The sequence below is a fragment of the Somniosus microcephalus genome, unplaced genomic scaffold (genome assembly GCF_052327205.1).
Source record: "Somniosus microcephalus isolate GS21.2 unplaced genomic scaffold, FLI_Smic_1.0 unresolved_chr1, whole genome shotgun sequence".
Lineage (NCBI taxonomy): Eukaryota > Metazoa > Chordata > Chondrichthyes > Squaliformes > Somniosidae > Somniosus > Somniosus microcephalus.
Window position 1 is genome coordinate 48,793,280 of NW_028225179.1, and position 12,561 is coordinate 48,805,840.

The following is a 12,561-nucleotide window of genomic DNA, read 5'->3' on the forward strand; positions in this document are numbered from 1 at the left end:
CCATCACTCTGGGGAATCTCAGATACACCCCGTCCCATCACTCTGGAGTATCTCAGATACACCCCGTCCCATCACTCTGGGGAATCTCAGATACACCCCATCCCATAAGAATATAAGAACATAAGAAATAGGAGCAGGAGTAGGCCAATCAGCCCCTCGAGCCTGCTCCACCATTCAATAAGATCATGGCTGATCTGATCCTAACCTCAAATCTTCTATCACTCTGCATCCACCCGAACCCATGTGATCTCCCGGGAGAGGCGAAAAACCAGATAAAGACCCAATGGCCAATTTGGGAGAAAAAAATCTGGGAAATTCCTCTCCGACCCATCTAGGCGATCGAAATTCTTCCAGGAGATCACTCTGTCCCTATACTTTCTACAGTACTTACCTTCTGTAAAGGCAATCTCCACCCCAGCCAGGAACAGGAATAAAACCATCTCCTGAAATCTAACACAGAATTAGAACACAGTAGGAACAGAACCAGGCTACACGGCCGCTGGGCCCACTCCACTACCCACAGGGCCATGACCATTCCGAACCTAGACTCATGTCCAATTTCCTGCCCGTTCCCCGTAACCCTTAATTCCCTTTACTTCTAGAAACTGTCTATTTCTGTTTTAAATTTATTTAATGATGTAGCTTCCACAGCTTTCTGGGGCAGCAAATTCCACAAAACTACTACCCTCTGAGTGAAGAAGTTTCTCCTCATCTCTGTTTTGAAAGAGCAGCCCCTTATTTTAAGATTATGCCCCCTAGTTCTAGTTTCACCCATCATTGGGAACATCTTCACCGCATCCACCCGATCAAGCCCCTTCACAATCTTATATGTTTCAATAAGATCGCCTCTCATTCTTCTGAACTCCAATGAGTAGAGTCCCAATCTACTCAACCTCTCCTCATATGACCAACCCCTCATCCCCGGGATTAACCGAGTGAACCTTCTTTGTACTGACTCGAGAGCAAGTATGTCTTTTCTTAAGTATGGACACCAAAACTGTACGCAGTATTCCAGGTGCGGTCTCACCAATACCTTGTACAACTGCAGCAATACCTCCCTGTTTTTATATTCCATCCCCCTAGCAATAAAAGCCAACATTGCATTGGCCTTCTTGATCACTTGCTGCACCTGCATACTAACTTTTTGAGTTTCGTGCACCAGGACCCCCAGATCCCTTTGTACTACAGTACTTTCCAGTTTCTTGCCATTAAGATAATAATTGCTCGATGATTTTACTTGCCAAAGTGCATAACCTCACACTTTCCAGTATTGTATTCCATCTGCCAAATCTCTGCCCACTTACTTAGCCTGTCTATGTCCCTTTGCAGGTTTTTTATGTCCTCCTCACTCATTACTTTCCCTCCCATCTTTGTATCATCTGCAAACTTTGATATGTTACATTTGGTCCCCTCCTCCAAATTGTTAATATAGATTGTAAAGAGTTGGGGACCCAGCACTGACCCCTGCGGAACACCACTAGTGACTGATTGCCAATCTGAGAACGATTCCCCATCACTCTAGGGAATCTCAGATACACCCCGTCCCATCACTCTGGGGTATCTCAGATACACCCCGTCCCATCACTCTGGGTATCTCAGATACACCCCGCCCCATCACTCTGGGGAATCTCAGATACACTCCCGTCCCATCACTCTGGGGTATATCAGATACACCCCGTCCCATCACTCTGGGGAATCTCAGATACACCCCGTCCCATCACTCTGGAGTATCTCAGATACACCCCGTCCCATCACTCTGGGGAATCTCAGATATACCCCGTCCCATCACTCTGGGGTATCTCAGATATACCCCGTCCCACCACTCTGGGGAATCTCAGACACACCCCGTCCCATCACTCTGGGGAATCTCAGATACACACCCGTCCCATCACTCTGGGGAATCCCAGATACACCCCGTCCCATCACTCTGGGGAATCTCAGATACACCCCATCCCATCACTCTGGGGTATCACAGATACACCCCGTCCCATCACTCTGGGGTATCAGATACACCCCGTCCCATCACTCTGGGGAATCTCAGATACACCCCGTCCCATCACTCTGGGGAATCTCAGATACACCCCTCCAATCATTCTGGGGTATCTCAGATACACCCCGTCCCATCACTCTGGGATATCAGATACACCCCGTCCCATCACTCTGGGGAATCTCAGATACACCCCGTCCCATCACTCTGGGGTATCTCAGATACACCCCGTCCCATCACTCTGGGGAATCTCAGATACACTCCCGTCCCATCACTCTGGGGTATATCAGATACACTCCCTTCCCATCACTCTGGGGTATATCAGATACACTCCCGTCCCATCACTCTGGGGTATATCAGATACACCCCGTCCCATCACTCTGGGGAATCTCAGATACACCCCGTCCCATCACTCTGGTGTATCTCAGATACACCCCGTCCCATCACTCTGGGGAATCTCAGATACACTCCCGTCCCTTCACTCTGGGGTATATCAGATACACTCCCGTCCCATCACTCTGGGGTATGTCAGATACACCCCGTCCCATCACTCTGGGGAATCTCAGATACAACCCGTCCCATCACTCTGGGGTATCTCAGATACACCCCGTCCCATCACTCCGGAGTATCTCAGATACACCCCGTCCCATCACTCTGGGGAATCTCAGATACACCCCGTCCCATCACTCTGGGTATCTCAGATACACCCCGTCCCATCACTCTGGGGAATCTCAGATACACCTCGTCCCACCACCCTGGGGTATCTCAGATACACCCCGTCCCATCACTCTGGGGAATCTCAGATACACCCCGTCCCATCACTCTGGGGAATCTCAGATACACCCCGTCCCATCACTCTGGGGTATCTCAGATACACCCCGTCCCATCACTCTGGGGTATATCAGATACACCCCGTCCCATCACTCTGGGGAATCAGATACACCCCGTCCCATCACTCTGGGGTATCTCAGATACACCCCGTCCCATCACTCTGGGGTATCAGATACACCCCGTCCCATCACTCTGGGGAATCTCAGATACACCCCGTCCCATCACTCTGGGGTATCTCAGATACACCCCGTCCCATCACTCTGGGGTATCAGATACACCCCGTCCCATCACTCTGGGGAATCTCAGATACACCCCGTCCCATCACTCTGGGGTATCTCAGATACACACCGTCCCATCACTCTGCGGAATCTCAGATACACCCCCGTCCCATCACTCTGGGGTATCTCAGATACACCCCGTCCCATCACTCTGGGGAATCTCAGATACAGCCCGTCCCATCACTCTGGGGAATCTCAGATACACCCCGTCCCATCACTCTGGGGTATCTCAGATACACCCCGTCCCATCACTCTGGGGAATCTCAGATACACCCCCGTCCCATCACTCTGGGGTATCTCAGATACACCCCGTCCCATCACTCTGGGGAATCTCAGATACACCCCCGTCCCATCACTCTGGGGAATCTCAGATACACCCCGTCCCATCACTCTGGGGAATCTCAGAAACACCCCGTCCCATCACTCTGGGGTATCTCAGACACCCACCCGTCCCATCACTCTGGGGCATCTCAGATACACCCCGTCCCATCACTCTGGGGAATCTCAGATACACCCCGTCCCATCCCTCTGGGGAACCTCAGATACACCCCGTCCCATCACTCTGGGGAATCTCAGATGCACCCCGTCCCATCACTCTGGGGAATCTCAGAAACACCCCGTCCCATCACTCTGGAGTATCTCAGATACACCCCGTCCCATCACTCTGGGGAATCTCAGATATACCCCGTCCCATCACTTTGGGGTATCTCAGATATACCCCGTCCCATCACTCTGGGGAATCTCAGATATACCCCGTCCCATCACTCTGGGGAATCTCAGATACACCCCGTCCCATCACTCTGGGGAATCTCAGATACACACCGTCCCATCACTCTGGGGAATCTCAGATACACATCCGTCCCATCACTCTGGGGAATCTCAGATACACCCCGTCCCATCACTCTGGGGAATCTCAGATACACCCCATCCCATCACTCTGGGATATCAGATACACCCCGTCCCATCACTCTGGGGAATCTCAGATACACCCCGTCCCATCACTCTGGGGTATCTCAAATACACCCCGTCCCATCACTCTGGGGAATCTCAGATACACTCCCGTCCCATCACTCTGGGGTATATCAGATACACTCCCGTCCCATCACTCTGGGGTATATCAGATACACTCCCATCCCATCACTCTGGGGAATCTCAGATACACCCCGTCCCATCACTCTGGGGTATCTCAGATACACCCCGTCCCATCACTCTGGGGAATCTCAGATACACTCCCGTCCCTTCACTCTGGGGTATATCAGATACACTCCCGTCCCATCACTCTGGGGTATGTCAGATACACCCCGTCCCATCACTCTGGGGAATCTCAGATACAACCCGTCCCATCACTCTGGGGTATCTCAGATACACCCCGTCCCATCACTCCGGAGTATCTCAGATACACCCCGTCCCATCACTCTGGGGAATCTCAGATAAACCCCGTCCCATCACTCTGGGTATCTCAGATACACCCCGTCCCATCACTCTGGGGAATCTCAGATACACCTCGTCCCATCACCCTGGGGTATCTCAGATACAACCCGTCCCATCACTCTGGGGTATCTCAGATACACACCGTCCCATCACTCTGCGGAATCTCAGATACACCCCCGTCCCATCACTCTGGGGTATCTCAGATACACCCCGTCCCATCACTCTGGGGAATCTCAGATACACCCCGTCCCATCACTCTGGGGAATCTCAGATACACCCCGTCCCATCACTCTGGGGAATCTCAGATACACCCCGTCCCATCACTCTGGGGTATCTCAGATACACCCCGTCCCATCACTCTGGGGAATCTCAGATACACCCCCGTCCCATCACTCTGGGGTATCTCAGATACACCCCGTCCCATCACTCTGGGGAATCTCAGATTCACCCCCGTCCCATCACTCTGGGGAATCTCAGATACACCCCGTCCCATCACTCTGTGGTATCTCAGATACATCCCGTCCCATCACTCTGGGGAATCTCAGAAACACACCGTCCCATCACTCTGGGGAACCTCAGATACACCCCGTCCCATCACTCTGGGGTATCAGATACACCCCGTCCCATCACTCTGGGGAATCTCAGATACACCCCGTCCCATCACTCTGGGGAATCTCAGATACACCCCGTCCCATCACTCTGGAGTATCTCAGATACACCCCGTCCCATCACTCTGGGGAATCTCAGATATACCCCGTCCCATCACACTGGGGTATCTCAGATATACCCCGTCCCACCACTCTGGGGAATCTCAGACACACCCCGTCCCATCACTCTGGGGAATCTCAGATACATCCCGTCCCATCACTCTGGGGAATCTCAGATGCACCCCGTCCCATCACTCTGGGGAATCTCAGATACACACCCGTCCCATCACTCTGGGGAATCTCAGATACACCCCGTCCCATCACTCTGGGGAATCTCAGATACACCCAATCCCATCACTCTGGGGTATCACAGATACACCCCGTCCCATCACTCTGGGGTATCAGATACACCCCGTCCCATCACTCTGGGGCATCTCAGATACACCCCGTCCCATCACTCTGGGGTATCTCAGATACATCCCGTCCCATCACTCTGGGGAATCTCAGATACACCCCGTCCCATCACTCTGGGTATCTCAGATACACCCCGTCCCATCACTCTGGGGTATCAGATACACACCGTCCCATCACTCTGGGGAATCTCAGATACACCCCGTCCCATCACTCTGGGGTATCTCAGATACACCCCGTCCCATCACTCTGGGGTATCAGATACACACCGTCCCATCACTCTGAGGTATGTCAGATACACCCCGTCCCATCACTCTGGGGAATCTCAGATACACCCCCGTCCCATCACTCTGGGGAATCTCAGATACACCCCGTCCCATCACTCTGGGGAATCTCAGATACACCCCGTCCCATCACTCTGGGGAATCTCAGATACACCCCGTCCCATCACTCTGGGGAATCTCAGATACACCCCGTCCCATCACTCTGGGGAATCTCAGATACACCCCGTCCCATCACTCTGGGGTATCTCAGATACACCCCGTCCCATCACTCTGGGGAATCTCAGATACACCCCATCCCATCACTCTGGGGAATCTCAGCTACACCCCGTCCCATCACTCTGGGGAATCTCAGATACACCCCGTCCCATCACTCTGGGGAATCTCAGATACAACCCGTCCCATCACTCTGGGGAATCTCAGATACACCCCGTCCCATCACTCTGGGGAATCTCAGACACACCCCGTCCCATCATTCTGGGGTATCTCAGATACACCCCGTCCCATCACTCTGGGGTATATCAGATACACCCCGTCCCATCACTCTGGGGAATCTCAGATACACCCCGTCCCATCACTCTGGGGTATCTCAGATACACCCCGTCCCATCACTCTGGGGAATCTCAGATACACTCCCGTCCCATCACTCTGGGGTACATCAGATACACTCCCGTCCCATCACTCTGGGGTATATCAGATACACTCCCGTCCCATCACTCTGGGGTATATCAGATACACCCCGTCCCATCACTCTGGGGAATCTCAGATACACCCCGTCCCATCACTCTGGGATATATCAGATACACCCCGTCCCATCACTCTGCGGAATCTCAGATACACCCCGTCCCATCACTCTGGGGTATCTCAGATACACCCCGTCCCATCACTCTGGGGAATCTCAGATACACTCCTGTCCCATCACTCTGGGGTATATCAGATACACTCCCGTCCCATCACTCTGGGGTATATCAGATACACCCCGTCCCATCACTCTGGGGAATCTCAGATACACCCCGTCCCATCACTCTGGAGTATCTCAGATACACCCCATCCCATCACTCTGGGGAATCTCAGATACACCCCATCCCATAAGAATATAAGAACATAAGAAATAGGAGCAGGAGTAGGCCAATCAGCCCCTCGAGCCTGCTCCACCATTCAATAAGATCATGGCTGATCTGATCCTAACCTCAAATCTTCTATCACTCTGCATCCACCCGAACCCATGTGATCTCCCGGGAGAGGCGAAAAACCAGATAAAGACCCAATGGCCAATTTGGGAGAAAAAAATCTGGGAAATTCCTCTCCGACCCATCTAGGCGATCGAAATTCTTCCAGGAGATCACTCTGTCCCTATACTTTCTACAGTACTTACCTTCTGTAAAGGCAATCTCCACCCCAGCCAGGAACAGGAATAAAACCATCTCCTGAAATCTAACACAGAATTAGAACACAGTAGGAACAGAACCGGGCTACACGGCCGCTGGGCCCACTCCACTACCCACAGGGCCATGACCATTCCGAACCTAGACTCATGTCCAATTTCCTGCCCGCTCCCCGTAACCCTTAATTCCCTTTACTTCTAGAAACTGTCTATTTCTGTTTTAAATTTATTTAATGATGTAGCTTCCACAGCTTTCTGGGGCAGCAAATTCCACAAAACTACTACGCTCTGAGTGAAGAAGTTTCTCCTCATCTCTGTTTTGAAAGAGCAGCCCCTTATTTTAAGATTATGCCCCCTAGTTCTAGTTTCACCCATCATTGGGAACATCTTCACCGCATCCACCCGATCAAGCCCCTTCACAATCTTATATGTTTCAATAAGATCGCCTCTCATTCTTCTGAACTCCAATGAGTAGAGTCCCAATCTACTCAACCTCTCCTCATATGACCAACCCCTCATCCCCGGGATTAACCGAGTGAACCTTCTTTGTACTGACTCGAGAGCAAGTATGTCTTTTCTTAAGTATGGACACCAAAACTGTACGCAGTATTCCAGGTGCGGTCTCACCAATACCTTGTACAACTGCAGCAATACCTCCCTGTTTTTATATTCCATCCCCCTAGCAATAAAAGCCAACATTGCATTGGCCTTCTTGATCACTTGCTGCACCTGCATACTAACTTTTTGAGTTTCGTGCACCAGGACCCCCAGATCCCTTTGTACTACAGTACTTTCCAGTTTCTTGCCATTAAGATAATAATTGCTCGATGATTTTTCTTGCCAAAGTGCATAACCTCACACTTTCCAGTATTGTATTCCATCTGCCAAATCTCTGCCCACTTACTTAGCCTGTCTATGTCCCTTTGCAGGTTTTTTATGTCCTCCTCACTCACTACTTTCCCTCCCATCTTTGTATCTTCTGCAAACTTTGATATGTTACACTCGGTCCCCTCCTCCAAATTGTTAATATAGATTGTAAAGAGTTCGGGACCCAGCACTGACCCCTGCGGAACACCACTAGTTACTGATTGCCAATCTGAGAATGATTCCCCATCACTCTGGGGAATCTCAGATACACCCCGTCCCATCACTCTGGGGTATCTCAGATACACCCCGTCCCATCACTCTGGGTATCTCAGATACACCCCGCCCCATCACTCTGGGGAATCTCAGATACACTCCCGTCCCATCACTCTGGGGTATATCAGATACACTCCCGTCCCATCACTCTGGGGTATATCAGATACACCCCGTCCCATCACTCTGGGGAATCTCAGATACACCCCGTCCCATCACTCTGGAGTATCTCAGATACACCCCGTCCCATCACTCTGGGGAATCTCAGATACACCCCGTCCCATCACTCTGGGGTATCTCAGATACACCCCGTCCCACCACTCTGGGGAATCTCAGATACACCCCGTCCCATCACTCTGGGGAATCTCAGATACACCCCGTCCACATCACTCTGGGGAATCTCAGATACACCCCGTCCCATCACTCTGGGGAATCTCAGATACACCCCGTCCCATCACTCTGGGGAATCTCAGAAACACCCCGTCCCATCACTCTGGGGAATCTCAGATACACCCCGTCCCATCACTCTGGGGAATCTCAGATACACCCCGTCCCATCACTCTGGGGCATCTCAGATACACCCCCGTCCCATCACTCTGGGGAATCTCAGATACACCCCGTCCCATCACTCTGGGGAATCTCAGATACACCCCGTCCCATCACTCTGGGGTATCTCAGATACACCCCGTCCCATCACTCTGGGGCATCTCAGATACACCCCGTCCCATCACTCTGGGGAATCTCAGATACACCCCGTCCCATCACTCTGGGGCATCTCAGATACACCCCCGTCCCATCACTCTGGGGAATCTCAGATACACCCCGTCCCATCACTCTGGGGTATCTCAGATACACCCCGTCCCATCACTCTGGGGTATCTCAGATACACCCCGTCCCATCACTCTGGGGAATCTCAGATACACCCCATCCCATCACTCTGGGGAATCTCAGATACACCCCGTCCCATCACTCTGGGGAATCTCAGATACACCCCATCCCATCACTCTGGGGAATCTCAGATACACCCCGTCCCATCACTCTGGGGTATCTCAGATACACCCCGTCCCATCACTCTGGGGAATCTCAGATACACCCCGTCCCACCACTCTGGGGTATCTCAGATACACCCCTGTCCCATCACTCTGGGGAATCTCAGGTACATCCTTGTCCCTTTGGATCAGCACAGCCTGACGGCGAGCTTGCCTTGTGTTCTCTTTTGCAGAGGCGACACCAGGGACCCCCCTTCAACCGCCCGAGCTTCCAGCCCCCGAGCACGCCCCTGCCGGGCCTGCCGCTGCTCCCCCACGGCGATGAGGAGAGGGAGGAGGGGGCCTGGCTGCTCGCAGACCACCGGGCCTACGCGGGCCTGGCCCACTACCTGGGGCTGGTGCTGGAGGAGCAGCGGCAGCTGAACCCGGGTCAGGCCCAGCTGCTGGAGGAGCTGACCTACTTCACCGTCAACATCCGGGGCCTGACGGTCAACCTGGAGCTGCTGCTGTCCGGCCTGGGGCCCGGCCTGGCTCCCCACGGGCAGCCCTGGCACTCCCAGAGCCCGGGTCTCGCCGCCAGCGGCTGGGAGAAGAAGGTCCGGGGCCTGGAGGTCTGCACCCGCTGTGCCCGCTGGCTGCGGGTCTCGGGGGAGCACTTCGCCGGCCTGGTCGCCAAGTATTCCTGATTCCCGCGGAGCCTCGGCAAGGGGCAGAGGGCAAAGGTCAGCCACCCAACCCGGAGAAAGGACGACATTCCCGTTTTCACACCGGCCCCTCAGCACATCCCCGAACCGCCCGGCAGCCAATCGGAAGCGCGGTCACTGTTGTGATGTAGGCCGCCGAGGTGGGTACAGCAAGATCCCACCAACAGCCAATGTGATAAATGGCCAGATTCTCTCTCTCGGTTTTTTTAGTGATGTTGGTCGAGCGATAAATATTGGCCCCAGGACACGGGTGGAGAATTCCCCCTTCGCTCTTCTCCCAACAGTGGTGTGGGAGTTTACGTCCCACCTGAGAGAGCAGGCGGGACCCCTCGGGTTTAACGTCTCATCCCGAAAGATGGCACCTGCGGGGGTCTTGGGGGGGCGGGGGTGTGGGGGGGGTCCCAGCTCCTGTCCCGGCCCCCGGAGGGGAAAGGAGGAGGGAGAGGTTCTTCTTAATACAGTCCTGCTTCTGAACACCAGGTGGAGGTGTTGCACGAGCACTGCACCCTGTGTGAGTGTGTGTGTGAGTGTGTGTGTGTGAGTGTGTGAGTGTGTGTGAGTGAGTGTATGAGTGTGTGAGTGTGAGTGTGTGTGTGAGTGTGTGTGTGAGTGTGTGAGTGAGTGTGTGAGTGTGTGAGTGTGTGTGTGTGTGAGTGAGTGTGTGAGTGAGTGTGTGAGTGAGTGTGTGAGTGTGAGTGTGTGAGTGTGTGTGTGAGTGTGTGTGTGAGTGTGTGTGTGAGTGTGTGAGTGAGTGTGTGAGTGAGTGTGTGAGTGAGTGTGTGAGTGTGTGAGTGACTGTGTGTGTGAGTGACTGTGTGTGTGTGAGTGTGTGTGTGAGTGTGTGAGTGTGTGTGTGAGTGTGTGAGTGTGTGAGTGAGTGTGTGTGTGAGTGTGTGAGTGAGTGAGTGTGAGTGAGTGTGTGAGTGTGTGAGTGAGTGTGTGAGTGAGTGTGTGAGTGTGTGTGTGAGTGTGTGTGTGAGTGTGTGAGTGTGTGAGTGAGCGTGAGTGTGTGTGTGTGAGTGTGTGTGAGTGAGTGTGAGTGAGTGAGTGTGAGTGTGTGTGTGTGAGTGTGTGAGTGAGTGAGTGTGAGTGAGTGAGTGTGAGTGTGAGTGTGTGAGTGTGTGAGTGAGTGTGAGTGTGAGTGTGTGAGTGTGTGTGTGAGTGTGTGTGTGAGTGTGTGAGTGAGCGTGAGTGTGTGTGTGTGAGTGTGTGAGTGAGTGAGTGTGAGTGAGTGAGTGTGTGTGTGAGTGTGAGTGTGAGTGTGTGAGTGAGTGTGAGTGTGAGTGTGTGAGTGAGTGTGAGTGTGAGTGTGTGAGTGAGTGAGTGTGAGTGAGTGAGTGTGTGAGTGAGTGAGTGTGAGTGAGTGAGTGTGAGTGAGTGTGTGTGAGTGTGAGTGTGTGAGTGAGTGTGTGAGTGTATTAGTGAGTGTGAGTGTGAGTGTGTGAGTGAGTGTGAGTGTGAGTGTGTGAGTGAGTGTGAGTGTGTGAGTGAGTGTGTGTGTGTGTGAGTGTGTGAGTGAGTGTGTGAGTGTGTGAGTGTGTGAGTGAGTGTGAGTGTGAGTGTGTGAGTGAGTGTGGGTGTGAGTGTGTGAGTGAGTGAGTGTGAGTGAGTGAGTGTGTGAGTGAGTGAGTGTGAGTGAGTGAGTGTGAGTGTGTGAGTGAGTGTGTGTGAGTGTGAGTGTGTGAGTGAGTGTGTGTGTGTGAGTGTGTGTGAGTGTGAGTGTGTGTGTGAGTGTGTGTGTGTGTGTGTGTGTGTGTGTGTGTGGGGTGGGGGTGAAGGACGGGGAAGGACCCCCTCCAAGTACGACACCCGGCTATAAGTTTACTGTCCTGCCCCCTGCAGGTCGGGGGGATGTGGGGTTATCATGCTGCCACACCCGGTTCAACAGCAGGGAAAAATCCACTAAAATGTCCCCATTTCGCAACCCCTGCCTCTGTGTACCTCACTGGCAGGTGTGTCGCTGATATTTATTGTGAGTTCCAGAAATCTGATGAGGTGTTTGCTTTTTGTAAAAGTGACAGTAAATAAAGTTTGTACATTTTATGGCTCCCTGAATCTCCGCATTTCCTTTGGTTTGCTTTGTGGCGGCTTTAACTTCAGCATCGTGGCCAAGAGGACGCTGAGATGGTAACAGCGGAAAGGTAAAGTGCGGGACTAATGTGGAAAGGGGAATTGGGGCTGTGGTCACTGGGACCACAAGCAGGTGATTCCATCCCGGATATCCCAGCCAGAAAGGGGCAGTCTGGGCTGCCTCTATCCTTCCACTTCCTCCTCTTCTGCGTCTTCCTCTTCTACGTCTTCCTCTTCCCTCTGCGAGTGGATACTGTAAATCTGAAATGACAACATAAAATGCTGGAAACACTCAGCCGGTCAGGTCGCATCTCGACCTGAGACGTGAACTCTTTCTCTCTCCACGGACGCTGTCTGACCTGCTGATTATTTCCAGCATTTTTTGTCCTCTAAGAGGCCTTCCTTTACCAT

General features: G+C 52.8%; 1 protein-coding gene across 1 annotated transcript in view; it reads left to right on the forward strand.

The window, feature by feature from the left end:
• Positions 1-10,854, forward strand: part of LOC147094921 (cardiotrophin-2-like) — an 86,478-nt gene extending 75,624 nt beyond the window's left edge. The window contains exon 3 of the mRNA XM_085974543.1: positions 9,610-10,854. Coding sequence (XP_085830669.1) covers positions 9,610-10,062 — 453 coding nt within the window. The 3' untranslated portion in view covers positions 10,063-10,854. The remainder of the gene's footprint in view (positions 1-9,609) is intronic.
• Positions 10,855-12,561: the final 1,707 nt, after the last annotated feature.